The sequence below is a fragment of the Brassica napus genome, chromosome C9 (assembly GCF_020379485.1).
Source record: "Brassica napus cultivar Da-Ae chromosome C9, Da-Ae, whole genome shotgun sequence".
In the NCBI taxonomy this organism is placed as follows: Eukaryota; Viridiplantae; Streptophyta; class Magnoliopsida; order Brassicales; family Brassicaceae; genus Brassica; species Brassica napus.
This window is the reverse complement of record NC_063452.1, coordinates 42,368,913-42,391,560: the sequence shown is the minus strand read 5'-3', so window position 1 is coordinate 42,391,560 and position 22,648 is coordinate 42,368,913. Positions and strand designations below refer to the sequence as shown.

Genomic DNA, 22,648 nt, shown 5'->3' with positions numbered 1-22,648 from the left:
GAAGGATGTCTAATCTCACCATTTGTGGAATGCTCTGCATGCCATCTCATTGCTTTTGCTGTGCGCTCACACTGATACAACCTCTTCAATCTTTCCGTCAAAGGCAAATACCACATTCTTTTGAATGGGATCGGAACTCTTCCCCTCGTCTCCTGATAACGAGGTTTCCCACAAAATTTGCATACATTCCGTGTCTCATCCGCTCTCCAGTAGATCATGCAGTTGTCAATACATACATCTATCACTTCATACGGTAGTTGAAGACCTGCAACAAGTTTCTGAACCTCGTAGTATGAACCCGGTGCAAGGTTATCCTCAGGTAGAATACCTTTGACAAAATCAGTAATCGCATCCATACATTCTTCAGCCAAATTATAGTCTGTCTTAATACCCATTAATCTAGTTGCAGATGATAAGACTGAATGACCATCTCTACAATTTTGATACAAAGGTTGTTTTCCTGCATCCAACATGTCAAAAAATCTCCTAGATTCGGGGTTTGGTTCTTCCCCTCTATAATGATCATGTACCATCTGCTCAGTACCTACACCATAATCTATATCCGTTCTAGATTCTTCTAACCTAATATCAGGCTGAGGTTCACTAACAGGCTGAGGTTCGCTAGTACTACCATATTCATAACCAGTTTCCCCATGAAGGTACCAAACTTTATAATTACGTGAAAACCCTTTCATATACAAATGAGTCCAAACATCAAATTCTTTTATAACCTTATTATTATTGCAAGAAGAGCAGGGACATCTTAACATACCACTTTTTGCATCCGGTTGCTGTTGAACAAGCCTCATGAATTCTCCAATCCCTTGAACGTATTCTTCCGTAAGCAAACTGGTGTTCGGATCCAAATGAGGTTTATCCATCCACGAACGATAATAAACTTCTGAAGACATGATTTTCACGGAATTGTTATGACTCAAGAGAATGAAGAGAGAATGAAGTGTGAATGAGTTGAATGAGGAGGGGTTGTATTTATAGAAAATTGGTTACGGACCTCCGACGAAATTCCGACGGATGTAAAGCAGTCCGTCGGAATTCCGTCGGTATTGTCCAATCTCAAACGGCTATACAACGGTCATATATATTTGTCGGCAACGGTCACATGGTTCGTCGGAATTCCGTCGGAAAATACTGACGGAATTCCGACGACTTTGCTGTTAATCGGAATGTCGTCGGAAATTCGTCGGAATATACCGACGAACTTCCGACGACTACAACGGTTACATTTTTCATCGGAATGTCGTCGAAAAGTCGTCGGAAAATTCCGACGAACCATATTTCGTCGGAATTCCGTCGGAAATAGCCGACGGAATTCCGACGACTTAATTTTTTTGGATTTGGTCGGAAATTTGTCAGTATTCCGTCACAAATGTCCGACGACCTTGGTGTCCGTCGGAACCTCCGTCGGAATTCGGTGTGTTTTCTTGTAGTGTCCACCTTTGCAGCTTCATCTCCATATTTCCAGATTTTATTAAGAACCATATGAACCTTGGCAACAAGAGGCGCTAGATCCAAGAACTTCCCTACCACAAAATCTTCCCACAAAGGTGTTGTACTCTCTAGGATTTCATCTGGAATCTCCACCAAATGCTTCCCATCCTTCATCAAAACCTCAACATCGTGCTTCTTCAATCTTTTCTTATCCTCCACGACCTCAACCCAACTCTGTTCGCCATGCCTAACCTTCTCTTCTCGATCTAATTCAACATTCCTGCCCTAATTCTCACTTACTCCAATCTCTTTTCCCCTCTCCGGTGAAGCCAATACACCCGGCGGCCTCGCCGAATCCGTCTCCGAAACCCTCGTCGCTATCCCACTCGAAATCGCCCAGAAAATCACCTTTTCTAAACGACCTTCCTTTTGTAATTTTTTTCAAAATTAGTTTAAGGCTTCCAACAATTCAGTAATTGATTGACAAGCTCCTTAGCAATCAATGCCTAAAAATTGGCTGTTCAATTACAGATGAATATGTACATGGATTATCATAGCACTAGTGCATATCAAATATCTATATGCGAAAATTTTAAATTAATTACCCAATTGTAGCAGCTTATGTAAAATTTACAATGATTATATATGAAATCTATGCGTATAAACTAAAATCCGACAAACACATGGTAGGCAATTGCTAGGTAGAAAAGTTTTAAAGTGTATTTAGGAAATTAATTATGAATTCAAAAAATGTGCTGGGCATATTTCAAAAGCCGTGGTACCAAACAATAAACAATTAGGTATAAGTAAAGAGAAATAGTGGAACTAATCCTTCCATTTTCGACGTTCACAACTTTATAAGAAGTCAACTTAGATTGGGACAGACATAGCGAGTGGCCTACAAATGTATCAGAGAAGTGCAACTTTTTGAGTGACCCATTATAGTGAGAGACCACTATCCTCGAAATCTTATTTTAAATTTAAGATTTTGTCTCAATAATGCTATGTATTTGGTTTGACCTATAAATATCCACAGTTCTACTCTTAATTACACCATTTTTATGATCTAAACAACAATTTACCCACCTAAAACTTTGAAGTGCCATAAAAACGCATAAACATACGCTTAACGTTTGACCACAAGAAACCCTGCAAAGACATGTAATACATTTCAACGTTGAACCGGGACACATTAAATATATATTATCATGGTTTAGTGATAATTTAGACAAGCTGCCTTTCGTCAAACATTTTCACTAATGGTCTAATGTATCCAAAATTTTCGCAACGGTTATAAAAATGTATAATCGCTAACTTCTCTCAGCAGTACTGCTTTTGTTGTAGGGACCAGAGAAGTTGCAGCAATCGTGAACATCTACTTCCCATAGTCACTCTGGGCAGGGTAACCTAACAATTCAGTATACTACATCGACACAAAATGACCTTTAAATAAAGACATAAAAAAAATTTCCTTCGTAAACATACATTAATTGAGTACGAAGAAAATCGTCGCGGGCCACATTATAAATGTGTTGGTGTTGGTTTTCTGCGTAAAAATATTTTGGGTTTGCTGGACAGTTTTGACAATAGAAATGGTCCACTTAATTCTAATTACCACCGATTATTTCTCAACTCCATTTTTATCCTCGGAATGGCGTCTTCTATTCATCTCGTGGATGTTAACTATTTTCTATTGTTTTTAGTTTTATATTTTTAATTTTTTGAATGGAAGATAGTGTATGGTCCATTTGATTGAAAGATAGATGAGTGTTATTGTTGGTTATTAGGGGTTGTAACTCGTAAAATTGTGAATTATATACTTGGAGATTGAATAATGATTGAATCACCGTGCTTTCTTTAAAGAGTATTTCGACTTTATTCCAAACCTTGGGTTACACGAAATCCCTTTATAGGATAATACAATCAAAGTCTCACTCTTGTTCTAAGCTAAGATACAAGAGAAACAAATAGAATTTTAGTGTTTATATGTGTTTCTTCAAAGTCTTTAATGATCTTTGAACAATGAATCTTTTTCTCTCTATCTTTCTTACTAACTATTAGTTTCTGATTTTTTCTATCTCTATTTGTCAGTGCCTACATTTCCTTATATAGAGAGTGAAGAGTTGCAACCCAATAGTTGCAATGGTTAAACCAAAAGTTGCAAAAGTTAATGAAGAGTTGCAATGATTAATAAAGAGTTACAATGGTTGACCAAAAGTTGCAATTAATTAATATGGTTATTACCAAAGGTTGCAATCATCAATAGTTGCAATATTTTATTTCTATAGTTGCAATTGTTCATATAAACAATTGCAATGGTTCACATGAATCATTACACCTATTCACTTAAATATATAACATTCCTCCCATATTTAAGTGTAATCATAGATTCATTAAATAAATAATACATATATCAAACTCATGCATAAATGAAAATGTTCGAAGAATTGAATTTCCATCTTAGTGTACTACACATTCCAAATGTCCGAGAATCAGGATGTCCTACGGATTGAATCCTTCAACCCATTTTGGGCACATGAAGATAATATACACATGTGTTACCACACTACTCTAAGTGTTTATACTTGACATTGTTATTAGCCATGTGTCCCTATCCATTCTTGAGCGCTTACAAAGTCAGGTCCCAGCTTATTGAAGCGGCATCACTTCACATTCATATAGGTAAATACTTTCACTCATGTACCTGCAAATGCATTTTTTCAAAGTATTTATTAAGATTAATATTTCAACCTATCTCATTTTTGCAGGTCCAGGCACATACCTTGAGATGATATAAAAAAAATGTGCTTCAATCTTTAAGTGCAGGCTTTCCACATTGAATTCAGCCGCTAACGTCGTATTAGAGGGGAATTGGGTATCCCACCATTAAAGATTTAAAATGGACTTTAAACTCATCCCTTTAACCGACTTAATCACTAAGTCCCTAGCTAATCCTTTGGTTAAGTGATCAGCTAAATTTTGTTGAGACCGAACAAACTCTATTGTAATCACCCCATGAGTGATCAGCTCACGTACTGCACTATATCTAACGTCCAAGTGTATAGACTTACCATTATACACTTGGATATAGGCCTTAGCCAAGGTTGCTTGACTATCACAATGGATAGAAATTGGTGATACTGGTTTCGGCCACAATGGAATCTCGTATACTAAGTTTCTTAGATACTCTGCTTCTTTACCAGCAGGTGCTAATGCTACGAATTCTGACTCCATAGTCGAATTTTTAATGCAAGTTTGCTTCTTGGAAGCCCATGAAATTGCCCCCCCCCCCCAAGCAAAAACACCCAACCACTTGTAGAAGAATGATCTTCTATGTTAGTAATCCAACTTGGATCTGAATATTCTTCTACCACCGAAAGAAATCCGACATATGACAAACCATAATTAATGGTTCCTTTCAAATACTTGAGCACCATTTTTAAGGCTTGCCAATGTTGAGTACTAAGATTACTAGTGTATCTACTCAACCTTCCTACAGCGTAAGCTGTATCTGGCCCAGTGCTCGTCATTGCATACATTAAGCAGCCAATCACTTGTGAATATTCGAGTTGTGATATTGCTTGTCTTGTATTAGGCATAAGCTTCACCCTCGCATCCATGAGAGTGCTCATTGGAGAACAATTCTCACAATTGAACTTCTTAAGAACTTTCTCAATGTAATGAGATTGTGTCAAAGATAGTCCTTTGTTTTCACGTTTGATTCCAATTCCAAGAATCACATCCGCCTCCCCCGTATCTTTCATTCCAAAATTTGATGACAAAAATGCTTTTGTAAGCTCTACTTGTCTAAGGTTAGTACTAAAGATCAACATGTCATCAACATACAAGCAAATGATTACTCTGTTTCCAGATTCATCAAATTTGCTATATAAACACTTATCTGATTGGTTTAACTGGAAACCATTTGATAAGACAACCTCATCAAACCTTTGATGCCACTTCTTAGGTGCTTGCTTTAGTCCATACAATGACTTGATGAACTTACACACTTTATGCTCATTACCAGGCATAATAAAACCTTCAGGTTGCTTCATATACACCTCTTCTTTCAAAATACCATTTAAGAACGTTGTCTTAACATCCATTTGGTGAACCACAAGGTTATTAATTGCTGCCAAGGCAATTAATAATCCTAGAGAAGAGATCTTAGCAACTGGAGCATATGTAGTGAAATAATCAATACCTTCCCTTTGTTTAAAGCCTTGAATAACTAATCGTGCTTTAAACTTATCTATTGTTCCATCAATTTTCATCTTCTTTTTGAAGATCCATTTACAGCCTAAAGGCTTGCAACCAGGTGGGAGATCCGACAAGATCTAAGTATTATTTCCCATGATGGAGTCCATCTCATCATTTATTGCTTCTTTCCAAAAGGCAACATCCTGAGAGTTCATAGCTTCGCTATAAGTTCTTAGATCATTATCAATATGATAACATTATGAGTGTTTTAAACCAATCTCATCTTTTGATCCTTCAACTAAATATATTTGAAAATCATGACCAAATGATTTTCCAATCCTTCCTCGCTTGCTCCTACGAAGCATAGGTGACACGTTAGGAGACACAAGAGTTTTATCCCCTTTATTAGTTCCACTTGAACTTGAAACCAAATCCTTTGGTATAGGCATAGATGAAAAACGATTTTCATCAAATATTGCATCTCTTGATTCAATTATAGTGTGAACTGCTACTGAATCATTAGGTTCTATTACATAAAACCTATAAACTTTGGAATGCTCTGTATATCCAATAAAAATGCAATCAGTACTTCTCTCTCCAAAAGTTTTAATTTTGGGTTGGGGTAGTCTTACAACAGCCCTACATCTCCAAACTCGAAGATAATTCAAGTTTGGTTTTCTCTTATACTAAAGTTCATAAGGGGTAATTTTGTTCTTTTTTTTAGGAACTCTATTTAATAAATAGCAAGCCGTTAACATGGCTTCACCCCCAAAATCCGTCACTTAATCCCGAGTAAGATAACATGGAATTAACCATTTATTTATGGTTCTATTTTTCCTTTATGATACACCATTTTGTTGTGGTGTATATTGAGCTGTAGTTTCATGAATAATGCCTACGGACTGGAAATATACAAGATCATAATACTCTCCACCTCTATCGGTGCACAACTTCTTAATCAAACCATTTTGTTCTAATTCAACCTCAGTTTTATAAACCTTAAATTTATCTAGGGCTTCATCTTTAGCATGTAATAAATACACATAACAGAAACGAGAATAATCATCTATGAAAGTGACAAAATACTTCTTGTTTCCTAAAGATATTGTAGCATGCAAATCACATAGATCACTATGCGTAAGTCATAGCACTACATAATTTCTTTCAATGCTTTTAAATGGTTGTCTAATTATTTTTGTTAACATACAAGTACTACATTTTTCTAAATTTATATCAAAAGTAGGAATTAACCCTTCTTTAGACATATTAATCATACGATTATAATGTACATGACCTAATCTAGCATGCCATAGAGATGAATCATTTTTACTAGAACTTGCCATATAAATAGAATTGACAACTTTATTAATATTAAGCATAAACATTCCATTACAAAAATATCCTAATCCAACAAATACACCACACTTCGATAATATATACTTATCGGATTCATACACTTGTTAAAAACATATTTATTTAAAACACTACCAGAGACTAAGTTTTTCCTAATTCCGGGTACATGAAGTACTTCCTTGAGATCAATGGTTTTTTGAGAACTAAACTCTAACACCACTTTTCCACGACCTAGGATAGGGGCAGTTGACTCGTTTCCCATATGAAGTACGGATCCATCTTGAACTTGCTCATATGTAGTGAACCATTCACGATCCTTGTAAACATGTGTTGTTTCACCTGAGTCAATCCACCATGCCACTTCATCATCATGCACATAAAATGCCTCATAAATCTTTGATACATAATTCACATGAGAATATAGGTTAAAATCAGAGATTTGACCTTGATGAGTGGATGGACCTTGGTCCTTAGACACTTGTCCCAAACGGTTTTGTCCCGTTTTATTTTTATCCTTCCCTGCTCGGCAATCACGATTTAAGTGACCCGGCTTGTTACAAGTCCAACAAATGCTCTTAATTTTTTTGTTAGATCCATTGTACGTGTTGTTATTAAAGGATCGTTTCCTCTTATTCTTATTCTTAGAACTCTCACCTTCCTCCATCATATTGATGGAAGAAGTACCAGCCTCATTATTTTTGGATTGTTCTTCCTCTTGCACCCTTAGAGATTCCTCTATTCGCAAATGGCTGCCAAGTTGTACAAGAGACAACTCTTCCTTTTTGTGTGTTTAACACGTGTTTAAAATCTTTCCATGAAGGGTAACTTATCGATGATACTCGATACTGAGATGGATTCGTCCATCTTCATGTTGTGTTGTGCAAATTGACCTAGTATACGAAGCAATTCATTGTATTGCTCCATAGCTGGCCTAGGATCAGACATCTTGTAATTATTAAAATTACTAACAAGGAACTTCTTACTAGAAGCATCCTCAGCCATGTACTTTGATTCTAACGCATCCCACAATTCTTTTGCGGATTCGACATTCTGATAAACATCAAAGAAAGGATCTGACATACCATGGAGAATATGGCCACGACAATATGTAATCGTCATTTTCCCATTTAAGTTGCTTCCTTGTCTCATCTAGAGACTCGTTCTCAGCATCCTATGGTACACTAGGCATAGACATGCTTAGAACATACACTACATTTAGATTTGTGAGGAGAAAATGCATTACACCTATTCACTTACATATATAACATTTATCACAACAAAATCAAAGTTAGCAATAGACTTTGACATTAGTTATTATTTATATAATAGGTTGAATTTGGTGAATATTCATATTGGACCTTAATATTAAGCTTATAGCCATTCTACAGTGGAAAGCTTCCGATGGGACTAGTTACGCCCAATATTGCCAAAAATAACCCTTCAAGCGCGTGGACGTGGGAAGAGGAGTGAAGTTAAAAACACATGTGCTCAATTTGTGCCTGCATGTTAGGTTATGAAAAAACGCAGAGGCAATACTATACTATAGTCTATGTAGTCAAGTCAAGTTCTGCCAAATACAAAATCACAACAATTGGTAACTGTGTATTCACAAGGAGCCCGAAATTGTACAATGTACCCGTGCAAGGGGACGAGACTATCCTATATTCAATGTAGTATGACCACATTTTGGTGAAAACCATATACGCTCACGTTCGATTTGTTTCCATGTTTTTATGTAATGTTGAATAAAGTTCCAATACATGTGTATGAGGTGACCCAAACAAAGCTATACTATATGATATATGGTATAGTTTAGGTAAGGAAGTCAGATCCTCAATACATGCGTTCAAACAAGTTGCAGTGGCCTTAATGTTATGACATGGATTGAGGCTATATAGACACACAGAAGAGAAGACAATTATTAAAGGTAAGCAAGCAAAACGGGACCACACATTGTCTACTAGTCGCAAGATAAAATATGTTAAAGATGACATGAAGGCAAACGTCATTTAATACAATACATAAGCCTACCATGCTATGTAATGAAATGGAAAGCAAAGTTATAACAAACACGGTTAGAAGATTTAAGTCACAAATAAAGGAAACATAAGAGAGGAAAAACATGATAGGTTTTTTTGGGGCAACCCAAAACACTTCATGAGAATAGAAAGTAAGAACGAGTATGACATGTGCAGGGGAAGACCATTCTTTGATGAGTTACTGCAAAACCGTGGAGACAATGATAGAAGTGGCTACGAAAAACCCTGCCCAAGAAATGGCAATAAATTGTCGAAGTAAATTCTCTTTCTCAACAGCCTTAAGAACTTTGATTTGAAGCTTCTTATTATCATCGAAAGCCCTGGGGGTGTCACCAAAAGCGTTAGAGCCTTCGTGAACATAATTTCTCTCACGTAGGAATTCATTGTTCACTGCTTTGAGCTCTCTAATTTTGTCTCGTTGGCTGTGCATGATGTCGCGAGCCTCCATTAAGCAGGTCTTCTGCCATAGACATTGAGTTTCCTGGTCCGTCCATATGAAAATAAACAATCTGAAGGCCTAAATAACGCTGTACCAAGTAAAAAAATGCATAGGAATGAGGCAAAAGAACATAAACAACAAATATAAATATGTGGGGTACTATACTATTTAGTTTTATAGTACAAAAACATGTGAACTATACAACATAGCATCCAATACTATTTATTCATATAGTATAATCATATTTCCAAATTTTTCAGCTGGTACATTTGGCATCATCCCTACATCAACACACATACTTATGTTTCTATACCCCAACCAAATCCAAAACCGTGTGTAATCCAACAGACCAAACAAGACAACAGACCAACCAATACATAGACATAAACATCGCCAATTCCCGATTTTTCGATGAAATCTGAAACTCATGCCTGTACCGCAACTAAAACAGTTGTCAGAAGTTACCTTTCTCCCCCGGTGACGTTCAACCCTTGCACCCAGATCTGCAAAATAATCAACGGTTCCGCTTTAAGTCCCTAATACCCAAATCAGGTTTTCTTCGAACAATTATGTTACTTGCTCTTATGGTGTTAAAACAAACATACATAATTCAATGCCTTCTCTTTCCGCTCTGCAATCAATCCTGACTCTGTCGATTACCCTTGCCTCTGTAACCCTAACTTTTAATTGCCGGATGCGAAAGCTCTTTACCACCGGATATCAAAAATTAAACCTTTAAACCTTTATCTACCCCAAGTCAGACAATTTTTTTGCTCTTCAAATCTTGATTTTTTTGTCGGTTTTTTTGATGTTAAAAAGTGAGAATAAACTGTTCAGTTTCCAAAAAATATAAAATGAAGAGAAGATGGACCTTACTCTTTATCTCACGCTCATGCTGGGGTATTTTAGGCATTCTGCATAATAATATATCATATATCGTACCCTAATATTGTCATGCGGTCAAATTTCCCTATATAATATCAAGTAAAAAGTTCGAATCATGTCAGAAAATGTTCAGGACTGCGTAGAAGTGCTGAGACAAACTCGCTAGAAGATATATCAAACATATATAGAGTTCACCAGAAAATGTCAGATTCTACCAATAATGCTAAAGCTATTGACATAACTTGCTGTCATATATAGAGAGTTTAACCCATAAAGTACACACAACTTCAATGGTCGAGATTGTTTCAAACAGCAAGTCATGTATAGGTTCGGTATTATTTACAAATATACGTAAATAACAGGTAACTTGAATGCTGGATATGAGTGAGGTATGACGTACTTAGATTTAACTTGGCTCTTTAGAGAAAGAGTAAGGCAGGACGTTCCCTGTTAACATGCGACCTTTCCCTTACAGTTCGAGTCAACCAAGTAAATAAGGAACTTAAATGAGATAACAATTCCTTTGTAATAAAATAGATGTACACCTGTTGTCTAGAGACATGACAACATCTAATGTACCTGTAAACAGAAGCTTTAAGCTAAGCGCACTAACTGTGCTAATTGCAATCTCCTAAAACTGCATCAAAGAGGAAATAGACCTGACAACTTTTTTTATATAAAAATAAAAATGTGAACATGCTTTTATAACCAAACATACAAAACCCCAAAAGAAAGTGACAAAACGATGATGCAAAGAATGCAAACTAAACAAGGTAAAAAAAAAATCCAAGGGATTGTGTCATCTGATAATGCCCCCTCACTTGATAAAAACCAGAGACCTTCCCCTCAAGGGGGTTGAAGAAAAAGAAACATATGACAAGTAGAGTATTATGATAATTCGATGAACCTTTTGTCCCCAAAACCACCTGAAAACGACTCCTCCTACTCACCTCCGGCCAAAGTCTCACCGGCGTCTCTTTCCAGTTTCATTATCTACCCCCCCCCCCCAAAACTCATCATCCCCCCCCCCCCATCCGACTCAATGCTGACCCCAGTAATGCTGATGATGCAAATGAAACTGATGATGATGTGACTCTCGGATATTGCAGCTCTACCCTTCCCCAGACTCAAACCCACCCAGAGATGCATGCAGACTTTACTGTAAAAGAAAAACAAAACGAAAGGCACAGAGAAAAGAGCCCTTCAAACAGAAATGGCACGGGTGATGGCATGCTTTGCCCATTCAGCTGCTTCTTTGATTGTGTGGTCATCAGATGACAAACACTCGTTTAAGAACTCTTTGCTCGACACTGACTGTTGTATCAAACCCCCCACATGACTCCCTAGTGTATCCGCTAAATCCCCTAACACCCCAATCGCTGTCTTCATCACCACCTCGTCCCTGTCACACAAGCCATTTTATCCACAAAATTAAACAACTTTTTATATTTTCGCAAAACTAATCTATAATTTCGATTGGGTTTGAAAGAACAAAGAAAACTTACATGTCTTTCTCCATGTATATACTGTCCAGAAACTGGAGGATATGGGGTGCGTAAGGAATTAGGAGCTGCGTTTTCGGAGAGTTCTTGAACCCTTGGAATATGCCTGAATAAGCTTCGAGTATTCCATTTCTCAATGAGTTCGTGTACTCTGTCATCTCGTCATCAGCTCCAGACGCGTGAGCTGATAGTTCTGCTGCGCTCTGAAGCATCGGCATTGAATAGTTGATGTACTTCTCAAAGTTTTCCCCAATAGCCAGTGCTATGTCACCAAAACAGGAGAAAATCGGCGGCTTTACTGATCGGTGCAACTGGTTGCTCGACAAATCCTTCAGAAGCTGCGTCATAATCCCATCGCAGTAAGGTAAAATCTTGTCCTCCAATGCTCTGCAGATGTCCCCAATAACGCCCACAGTAACAGCACATACTTGGTATTCTTCAAAGTTTTGAAGACCCATTTCCAAATACTTGTAAAACTCAGGCATGTACTTGGCAAAATCAGGACCTGCTGCATAAGCAAGAGCGCCAATGGCGAGCATGGCTTCTTCATGTGCAGTTGCACTTTTACAGCCAAAAACCCTCAGGAAAAGTCCCATCATTTGATCTGCATGCTGCATGAAAACATACTTGGTCGGTTCAGATCCTAATTTTTGTATGATGACTTGCAAGCATCCACATAAAAGTCCCTGAAGCTCGTTTTGTTTCTCCCTCTCGTCTGAAGAAAGCTTCTCCCCTTCCAAAGTATTGTGGAGCTCGAGCATTATCACAGGTACTAATTGCAGAACCATGGCTGATGTTTCATCAGTCGAACACCTGACAACTTCGTTCAATGCCTCGTACGCTGCAGTTCGCAAGCGTGATTCAGTTGCATCCTCTCTGTGTGCAACAGCTAGAAGGGACTGGATAATTTCCTGGAAGAAGGGTGTTAATGGAGAGTTGGGACCAATATCCTCATAGCCTTGAGCCAGAAAATATAGAGCCCCACAAGCCTTTTCTGCAACATTAGGTGCATCTTTCATTGTCTGGATCAATACTGTGATAATTTGCTGACAGTTTGCCTGAGTAATTATGGGTGTCTCGATTGTTGAACCATGCAGGAACTCAAATATCCGACCAAGAGTCCATGCGGTCGTGTCTTTCACATGGTTGCTTGGGTCCTTTGTTAAAGCATTGAGCATAAATGTTAACGCTGCGTTAACAATTGTCATCAGCTTATCTGGTGAAGGGCCCTCCAAAATGGAACCAAAAGCATATGTTGCAGCTTCCCGCTCTCTCCAATCAGGCTTTGATATTTTCTCTTCAATGAACGGCATAACATGAGGTACAATGTCATCTCCAACTGCCCTAGCAACCAAACCGAGGCAAGTCCCACCAGCCATTGCAATATTCCAAGCCCCTTCATCCAAATCCTGATCTTCTTCTTGCTTGAGCAGAGTTTCCAGCAGTAGGGGCACAAGCGCAGGGAGGGCCTGCTTAGTGAAATAGAAACATGGAACATCGGAATCCCCAGTGAACTCACCACCATACTCTTCTAAGATGTCAATCTCCTCATCACATATAGAGCTCCAGAATTCAATCGCTTGTAGAGCGACAGACTCGTCATCTTCTCTAACAGCCTTAGCTGTGATGTTGAATATATCTTGCATATAATGCGCCAACTTCTCATAGTATGTGGAAGCGATGGATACCAAACACTCAAAAGCAGCCTGTCTAATTTTCACCTCAGGGGAAAGAGTTGCTTCACACACGACTCTCATGATATAATCACGCTCCATGTCGTTGTTGAAATTTGCTTGGGCGAAACCCAGAGCCATGTATAAAGCACGGGTTGCTGCAAGTCTAACATCGTTATTTCCTTCAGCAGCATTCATACCCTGAACAACCGCTGTGAGTATCTTGTTTACATGCTCCTGTTCTACAACATCAGGAGACACTTCTTCACAGAGGTATCCAAGAGTCTCCAAAGTGGCTTGCTTGACATGAGCTGGTAACTGGTGAATGTTGGAGAGAAGAGATCCGACAAGCTCAGGCCACTGGTTCTGGGGCAACTCAATACCTGCAACCTTAGCAATGACCTGAGAGGCAGTTGAACGAACATCAGGCACAGGGGAGGAAAGTGTCTTCAACAAGAAGGCTCTGATCTGTGTCTTTGTTGCCATGTCAAGAGACAGCCATCTCTGGACAAGCTCATACTTCCTGTGCTGTTCCTTAGCATCGAGAGCATTTTTAAGGACTAAACCGGCAAGTTTCCTGCTATCTACTGGCTTCTCATCATTGGCAAGCTCTCCAGCAAGTGAGAGCAAAAAACCAGCAAGGTTTTGACTCTGGAACAGTTTGAGATTTTCTTCAGCGTGCTTACGAACAGTTCCATCAATCGACTGAGCGTTTAAGAGCAACTGGGTGACCTCCATTGCCACAAGTTTGTCTGCAATCATTCAACAGATGTGATTTACCAAAAGAAAAATCAGAAACATAATAAATACACAAACGCAAAACAAAACAAAAGTAAATTAAAAGTCAGAAACTATCTGTAAACCAAAGACTAAGACGCCAAAACACAAAATAAAAGAGAAAAGGTAGCAACTTTGATAAAATCAGTAAAACTAAGACGCCAAAGAAGAGATTTAGGTGAAAGCCAACAACAGTGGCATAAGTCAGCATACGATCCTAGCTCTTCCAACAAATTTTCTTAAACGTCCAGAGCAAACTAGCCTAAAATTGCAAGGGATGCACACCATGGATCATGAAAAGATGCACAGTTAAAAGACTATACAAGTTGATTCAAAATAGTGAGGACCACAGATCCGAAGACGCAATCGAATTCAAAATTGAATATTCAGCAGACTAAGAAAGGAGAACGACCAAATCAAACTAGTTTACTAGAACAGATTCGATACATATAAAATTGAAACGAGTTCAAATCCTAAAGATCTGGGTAAATCGAAACAGTAAGGTTGGGTGAATCGATGAACGCGATAGGGAATCGGAGGATGGATCTAACTGAAGCAGGTTCGATACATGGAAGCGAAGAAGCTTTACCTAGAATCTCGACGGCGGCGGCGGCGATCGGAGACTGAAACCCTAGAAGAAAGGTATGGAGAGAGAGAGAGAGAGAGAGAGAGAGAGAGAGAGAGAGAGAGAGAGAGAGAGAACAGTTTCCAGCGAAAAAGGGAAGAGAGAGACAGAGAGATCGTAACTCGTAAGAGAAGCAAGTTATCGGATAGCTTTCATATAGGGCGCTTATGCTGTACTTCGCGTGTTGCCTGGTCCTTATCTGACCCTCAGATCAACGGTCCAGAATATTTTAGATTTATCTTCTTTTTTTTTTTCTCTTTGGAAGCAGGTGAACCAAAAAAATACATTATAAGGACATTTATATTAATTTAATAAGTGGTAATTATTTTACAGAAAAACATGAAGGGGGCCACAAGCCAGATAGATAATTATATTAAACTTTTTCAAGTTTGCTGTCATTAGGCCTGAGACTTTTATCCGAGATCCGGATTCGATCCGAGATTCGATCCGGATCCGATCCGAAAATCCGGATATCCGGAGGGACCGAATCCGGATCCGGATAGTAAAATGTTGGATCCGTCAAAGTCGGATCCGGATCCGGATATCTTAATTTTTAAGTCCGGATATCCGGATCCGTAAGTTTTATTAATAAATATTTCAAAAATAGTAATATCTATATATAAAAATTAATTTTATTTAATATATTTTCATTTTTATAATAATATATATAAATTTTATGTAAATTTTGTAATATTGTACATAGAAATAATTAAAAACGTTATATATATATATTTTAAATTATTGTTAATATTTTATATATATATATATTAATATTATTTTTTATTTATTTTAAGGATCCAAATCCGGATCCGGATATCTGCCGGATATTACAATTTTTAGGAGGATATCCGACATCCGGATATCCGAGAACCCCGGATCCGGATAAGGATAGTAAAATTATGGATCCGCTGGATAAGGATCCGGATCCGGATACCTTAAAATTGCTCGGATATCCGATCCGTCCCAGGCCTAGCTGTCATACAAGAAAAAAACTTTATTGGGCTTATTTATGTTCATCTCTCTACCTGGTTCAGCATATTAACCAATCAAACCAGTCACCACTCAATGCATATAGCGCTAGAAGAAGCCAAAGACTCTTGCTCAGACAGAAGCATCGCAAGACTTTAAGTCTAATTAAGAGGTGAGCTTCTGAGTTTGCTTCTGCGTTTGCTCAGTCTTACGAATTTATAATGCCAAGTCTCATCATGTACAACATACACAGAGATTACAAAGGTTTTTTTATCCCAAAAAGAATGCTCAGTGTTTATATACACACATAAGAACCGAGACAAGTGAGCTACTACATAGACTTATGGTCCAAAGCTAGACCTTGTAAACAACAATGCCGAACCATTCACACACCTAAGCACAAGCAACCTACTGTCTATATACGTACCACACACAAGCTTAGACAAATCAAACATCTCCTGCGGAATCTGCTTTCTAACTTCCCCAATCACGTTCCCAGGCGACTCTATACGATCAGCCATGTTCATCGTCACTTCGATCTCTCCAGAGACGAGTTTCGCTACAGGAAGACTCGACGGAAACTCCTTGAAGGGCACCACTTTTTTCCATTTCTTGGTTCCTAGCTTCTCGACTAGGCCTTCTTCAGCGTTTGGTTCTCCCATAGAGAACTTACCGATGTTCTTTTTCTCTTCTTTGAGGTAAAGTCTTTTTCCGGCTACTAGTCTGAACTGAGAGAGCGTTTGTAGTTTGCCTCTGGCTCCGGTTTTGTCGTGTGGCCATTCTTTGCTGGTTATGGCCGTGAAGCCTATGTCAGAGGTGAATGATAGCGAAGTGTTGTTGGAATCTTCTGAAGCTCGGCTTATTGTTAAATGAACATTGCCTATTAGAGCACGTGTAGAAGGCTGACGCAGAGTTAGACCAATGTGCTTTCCGGTTGAGTATAACAGACGCCATCTTCCCGGTAACAGCTCCAACCAACACTGTGTTTAAAACCAAGGTTCACAAATTAAAGTACTATAAATAAGAAAAGTTAAGGAAGCATGAGAGTTTTTTTTTAAAACTCGTACATTTGGTTTTGGACATGGGTTTAGCATCTCCATTAGTTCAATGAAGTGGGCAAGTCTTTGGCGCTGCATAAGATTTGTGTTATTCCAATTTGGTCTTTAAGAGTTGTGAGTAAAGGTTCAAACTTCTTAGAACTTGTAGAAAAACCATCTCATATACATTACCTGAGGCATGCTGTAAATGTATTCTTCTGAAATTCTTACAGCGGTTGATCCAAGACCCCATCTGATGATATCCATTGATGGGGCAACACGCCATCTTGGTCCACATAGAAAGGGATGCTTAAGAGCATCCAAGCAACTGCACCAAACCCCCAACAGACTTTGTTAATGAACCACATTTATTATGGCCTCCATAGATTGTTAATTGTTAATATTAGAAGAATGTTACCTTATTCGTTTAGAAGGTCTGGTAGCAATCAATGAAGATAAAAGGTGCCAACCTGCTCCCCAGTTTCTATCAAGTATCTGAGAACAAACAAGAGGGTGATGATAAACAACTCCTTAATCTCACGGTAGAGTGAGAAAAAAACTAGCAATTATGCTAAGAGGTGCAAGATAACACTTGGCTGAGTACTTACTTGAACTCCAGTATTTCCAGATTCAGAGTTTGTATTGAGCGTCGTCACAAAGAACTCCCGCAGAGAAGAAGGATCATTCCAGGAAAGACTTTAGTTTGGAACAAGAATGTTTAAACATTTTTTTTATAAACATTAAACTCATCTATGGATGATACCTTTGCCAGGAAAGACTTTAGTTTGGCAAAGATTAATGGATCCATCAGTTCTTGGAGTACCATTTTAGCCATCATGAATCCAACACATCTTTGACCATGAAAGGTAAAAAGAAAAATACAATTAGTCTGAGTGATGTAAACGAAAGGAATGATGATAATTTAAAAAAAAAAAGACACCTCATGTCAAATGCTATCATCATCTGTCGTCTGTCCATGGTACTGTAAGCGTTGCTACTGCTCGGACCGTCCCCATAAAAGTCAGCAGCATTTCCCAGAATCCCTACCTATAGTTGCTAAATATTAATTTACAGAACTAATCAATAAAATTAGCTTCATCATAATCGAAATTGATTGAAAGCATAATACTAACTTTGATATGTCTATCCACAGGGCTAATGTGCACATTTTCCAATCTCAGTTCTGTGTGAGCAAGACCATGGCTGTGCAAGTAATTGACCTTTCAAGACCAAAAACACACATGTTAACCAGATCATGATGACCAAAAGAAAGAACTATTCTGCTGGTTGTAAAGGAGATAAATACATACTCCGATTAAAAGATCTCTCATTAAAATACGGATTAGTCTTAGCTGCCTTGAAACTGCAGGTCCTCCAGTTGTATCATCCCCTACTCTTCTAAAGGATTCTTCATCTAGCGCAAGTGTAGCTTCTAACGTTGGAAGCCAATCAGATTGCTGAAGCCAGTGCCTAATCGAGAAACTCCCATGGCACTGCAAGAAGAGAGAGATACAGATTAATTAAACGGGGGAAACCTAAGAAGTCATTTAGAGCAGATGTATATATGGAAGAAACCTACCCCGTGAACGAGGGTGAATGAGTAGGGATCATCGCTCCTCAAGCTATTAGAGATATAACCGTGAACTTGCATTGAGTAAGAATGGTACAGAAGCCTACGACGAACTAGCTTCTTCAATACCTGGAAAGTAATACAACAAAAAGACTGAGCAGAGATACAAGAAGCTAGCAAGTGATTGTGATTGAAAAGGAAACACGAACTTCAATGGCTCTTCTTCCCCTTCTTTGAGCATGAGTTGTATTCAGTTTCCGAAGAACAACTCCTTGGTTAAACAAAGGGCTGTGAAATATGAAGCACCACACACAGATGAAGCCCCCTAAAAATCATTTTATCTTGAAACCTGGTAATACATTGAAGTAGAAACTGACCTATCTGGAATCTGAACTACAGCTTCAAACACAAGTTCATCGGCCTGTAAGAAGGTAAACTCAATTAGCAACATAAGTATAAGTATAATATAAAAAAGAAACACGACCGATCAAATTGGTGATGTATATTTACCCGACCACCATGACCGATACTAACACGATCAAGAATCTTGAAATCATTCCACTTGAACTGCATCACATGTGCTGATTCATCCTCCACAGAGACAGAGGAGCTACCATTACCAACATCATCCTCCATCTCCACATTAGACGATGAAGATGAACAACGGAGTTTTACAGGTTTAGCACGATACGAAGAGCTTGTGGGATGACATAAACTACGGTTACGTTTCAGACCAATGCTTGAGTTTCTAGCAGACTGCAAAAGTTGCAGATTTGGAGTCGATGAAACACCACAAAGCGCCATCCGACACTAACCCGCTACATGAAATCAATGAAATGTTCAGAAAGTTTCCAAATTTAGCAAATAATTCCAATCATTACACAATTAATCGTACTGGAAAATCTTACCGGTAAGAGGAACCCACCAAACACACAGAGAAAACAGAGAGAGAGAGAGAGAGAGAGAGGAAGAGATCGGTCTGAAGACGACACGCAACTTCTTCACCTTCGAAAAAAGGATTAAATTTCACAAATTTAAAGAAATGTAGAAAAAAAGGAAAGTGGTATAAAAGGAGAGAGAAGCTCGTGAGAGTTGCGTGATGAAGTACGCCTGAGGCATCGCGCCTCGAGGTCGACTCGCGTCTACGTCTGCCCCCTTTGATTTTTCTCTACAAAAATATCTTGCTCCCATTGGGCCTGAATCGACGTTATGGGCCTTTAGAGGACAACCCTTTACTGGGCCTCATTTGTGTTTCATGATGACGGGGCGATGGCTGATTGGATGGATGACGGGGTATGAAAATAGCCCACCCAACCACAAACTTTACCGAACCTTGCAATTTTTTTTTTTTAACAACAATTGATTTTATTAACACTTTAAATGGTAAATGGCCAATACAAGAAATTCACCAACCAAACCGGTGAAATCATATAAAAAACAACGATATTAGGATGAATCTGTTATAAATATTATGGTGATGCCATTATGGCAATTCTTAAATATACTTGTTCTCCAAGTGGCTTTGTCCACAAGCTATTATAATCCTATATAAAGGACTCATTACTCATGGAATAATACACATCAATTTCTCCTCTTCTCTTCTTACTTATAACACGTTATCAGCACGAAACTCTAGCAATCTTGAACTAGTAGGTATAGATTTTTATTCTACTATACTTTTAGTCTATATTCAATCCCTTTTCAAATCATGATTATTATCAATTTTGTAAGAATGAATTCATACAGAATATGAGCTTAGGTGCTTTAGTCCACAATATTGATCTACCCTTGTTTTAGGGAAAGAAAATCATTGGATTGAAAAGAGATCTTGTCGATGTTTATAAGCTAATGCTCAATTTTATTACACTTTATACCCGTATGTGCTCTCTTTGTAAGTTAATCATATGTGATGCTTATATTGTGTTATTGAAAGTCATCACGTTGGTATCACTTTTATTACTTATTGTTAATATTGCATTCATTCGTAAAACTAAACATGTCAAAGTTAGTATTACTTAGCATCCTTGCTACTGCATCTTGTTAACCATATTTAAAGTTCTCATACGGCTGCTAATTTTTAAAGAATATTAGTTTAATAACTTACGAGCTATACGACTGCATGTTCATAAAAAGAAAAAAAAAATTACTAGGGCTTGCGACTGTTTTAGTCATACGGCTGCACATATATAACCGTTGTTGATATATGATAATTAGTAATAACATCTTATCTTTTCTTCGAAAAGGCATCATATAGACATGAGATTATTAATTTTTCTCATGTTTACGGCTGAATATTGTTATTAGAATTGTGCATTTTTATTTACGGCAGCATATTGTCTAATGGTTATTAAAATTAATTAACCTATGAAACTGTGTATTGGATTCATAAAATAAGAATTATTTTAGAATTGATAAGAAATTGCATTTTAGACTTTAAGGCCAAGTAAATACAATATATTATTTACATATATGAGTGCATACAATATTGCAAAAGTCTTATGGTTGAGTGCTTGCAATATATTATGCGTATATATGAATAGATATAATATTAGTAAAATTTCTTTTTAGTATATGAAGTCACTTTACTCGAGATATATGGTTTTACTAATATCAATGTTTACTAATGTAATAGCCATACTTGCATAAGCATACTTATTGTTTGTCTTATTATTATGTTGGTTCAATGTTCATTGGCTACTGATTTGAACCATTTAAGTTTTCGTAAACAATTGGTCATTGTTCTCCGTGATTAGTATTCACTTTACTGGTATTATAATAAGTATTCTGATTTTGCATAATTACTAATGAAATAGCCATATTTTGTATGAGCAAATTTTAAGTCTTTCAGAATTATTTATCAAAGAGAAGATTGTAACTACCTGAAGTATGAGTGTTTGGATCACCGATTTTCCAACACTCTTCAAGATAAATATTTTAGTTTTATGCTTTATTTACAAGGTTTATTAAAGTTGGATTAAATAAAGTCATTTGTGTAAAAGTTATTACAAATGATATACATTGTATTCATTAAATTGATTGTGTGGTTAAGAACCTTGTTAAATAGCATATTAGTAAAAAAAAAAAAAATATCCATATCTCTATCGAAATTGAAATAATTTTATACCATTTATATACGTGGGTTTTAAGCTTAAGGCTTGATCTTAAAAGATCCATGACTTTTGGAGAAAATCCAAAGAAGATATAATCACCTGAAGTGATTACCTAAAGCTCATTATGTATTTTGCATCTTAATAATCACAAGACATGAAGTCCGTAAATAAATCCAACTATGTTGGATGTTAAGTTTAAAAGTAAATTTTCTTGAAGAAATTTTTAAAGATGCATATGTATTGAAAAATACAATATCTTATACAAGTAATGTTGTCCAGCAGACACATGATTGAGAAAATAGATTAAAGAAATTTATACTTATATCTTATCTCCCTGAGACTCAGAAAAAGAGTGAGCTATTAATGTAAGATGATAATCATGTCTAGTTGATTATGACCCATTCTCCTGAAGAGAATAGGACATTTATACCACAAATAGTATTGTTCAAGAAAACGAACCTAAAAGTGGTTGTAGACGTGAATATGAATATAAATAAGGTCAAGATCCAAAGAGTTTCTTTTTAGAACTCATACTCTCACTTGAAGTTGAGAAATAAAGATGATAATAAAGAAAGACCCAAGAGTTTCTATTTAAAACTCATTCTCTCACTTGAAGTTGAGAAAATAAAAATATCATTCAATCATCCAAAGAGGAAAGAGGATTATTGTGAGTACAATACATGATAGTAAAACCTTATAGAATGTTCAAGAAGAGGATATATATGATGATCCAGAAGAGTACATAATATTACTGCACATAAGAATGCAATTTAAAATCCTTATTGCATCATATTCTTATAATTCTCAAAAGTTAAAAGGATTTGAGAAAGAATACATGACCCATGTAGGGTATGTTATTGATTCAAAAATGAGATTCATTTGAGATTGATAAACCTATAGTAAAATCATCTCGAGGGGAAGAATTAAAGAATCTTACATTTTATGATAAGTGAAACATCCAGAAGATTATGTTTGCACTAAAACTAAGACTGATGAGTCATTCTCAAAGTAGTCTCTGGA

The 22,648-nt window shown here is 37.2% G+C and overlaps 3 protein-coding genes across 11 annotated transcripts; all 3 read right to left on the bottom strand.

The window, feature by feature from the left end:
* Positions 1–8,963: 8,963 nt before the first annotated feature.
* LOC106417865 lies at positions 8,964–11,185 on the bottom strand. Of its 7 annotated transcripts, none has more exons than XM_048768884.1 (6): positions 10,945–11,185; positions 10,766–10,833; positions 10,352–10,450; positions 10,086–10,185; positions 9,946–9,983; positions 8,964–9,558 (listed from the first exon to the last, which is right to left on the bottom strand). In XM_048768884.1, exons 3-6 carry the CDS (start codon positions 10,391–10,393, stop codon positions 9,220–9,222), a joined length of 519 nt encoding a protein of 172 aa, XP_048624841.1. In that variant the 5' UTR covers positions 10,394–10,450; positions 10,766–10,833; positions 10,945–11,185; the 3' UTR covers positions 8,964–9,219. The 7 variants fall into 7 exon arrangements, with proteins under 7 accessions (XP_048624841.1, XP_048624845.1, XP_048624844.1 ...); XM_048768888.1 differs by having other exon boundaries at positions 10,352–10,394; XM_048768887.1 differs by having other exon boundaries at positions 10,766–10,827; positions 10,945–11,176.
* LOC106417864 (importin subunit beta-1) lies at positions 11,020–15,037 on the bottom strand. The gene is made up of 4 exons (XM_048768883.1): positions 15,019–15,037; positions 14,907–14,976; positions 11,871–14,292; positions 11,020–11,767 (listed from the first exon to the last, which is right to left on the bottom strand). Exons 3-4 carry the CDS (start codon positions 14,276–14,278, stop codon positions 11,569–11,571), a joined length of 2,607 nt encoding a protein of 868 aa, XP_048624840.1. The 5' UTR covers positions 14,279–14,292; positions 14,907–14,976; positions 15,019–15,037; the 3' UTR covers positions 11,020–11,568.
* A 1,128-nt stretch (positions 15,038–16,165) lies between these two features.
* LOC106418369 (probable plastid-lipid-associated protein 14, chloroplastic) lies at positions 16,166–19,664 on the bottom strand. 3 transcript variants are annotated; one of them, XM_013859058.3, is made up of 14 exons: positions 19,427–19,664; positions 19,029–19,336; positions 18,896–18,939; positions 18,728–18,806; positions 18,528–18,647; positions 18,259–18,441; positions 18,082–18,168; positions 17,889–17,995; positions 17,711–17,799; positions 17,557–17,636; positions 17,367–17,443; positions 17,141–17,276; positions 16,979–17,041; positions 16,166–16,891 (listed from the first exon to the last, which is right to left on the bottom strand). In XM_013859058.3, the coding sequence occupies exons 2-14, from the start codon at positions 19,320–19,322 to the stop codon at positions 16,253–16,255; spliced, it is 1,998 nt and encodes a 665-aa protein (XP_013714512.1). In that variant the 5' UTR covers positions 19,323–19,336; positions 19,427–19,664; the 3' UTR covers positions 16,166–16,252. The 3 variants fall into 3 exon arrangements, with proteins under 3 accessions (XP_013714512.1, XP_013714513.1, XP_013714514.1); XM_013859059.3 differs by having other exon boundaries at positions 17,557–17,613; positions 17,712–17,799; XM_013859060.3 differs by having other exon boundaries at positions 17,557–17,610; positions 17,712–17,799.
* Between the last annotated feature and the right edge of the window lie 2,984 nt (positions 19,665–22,648).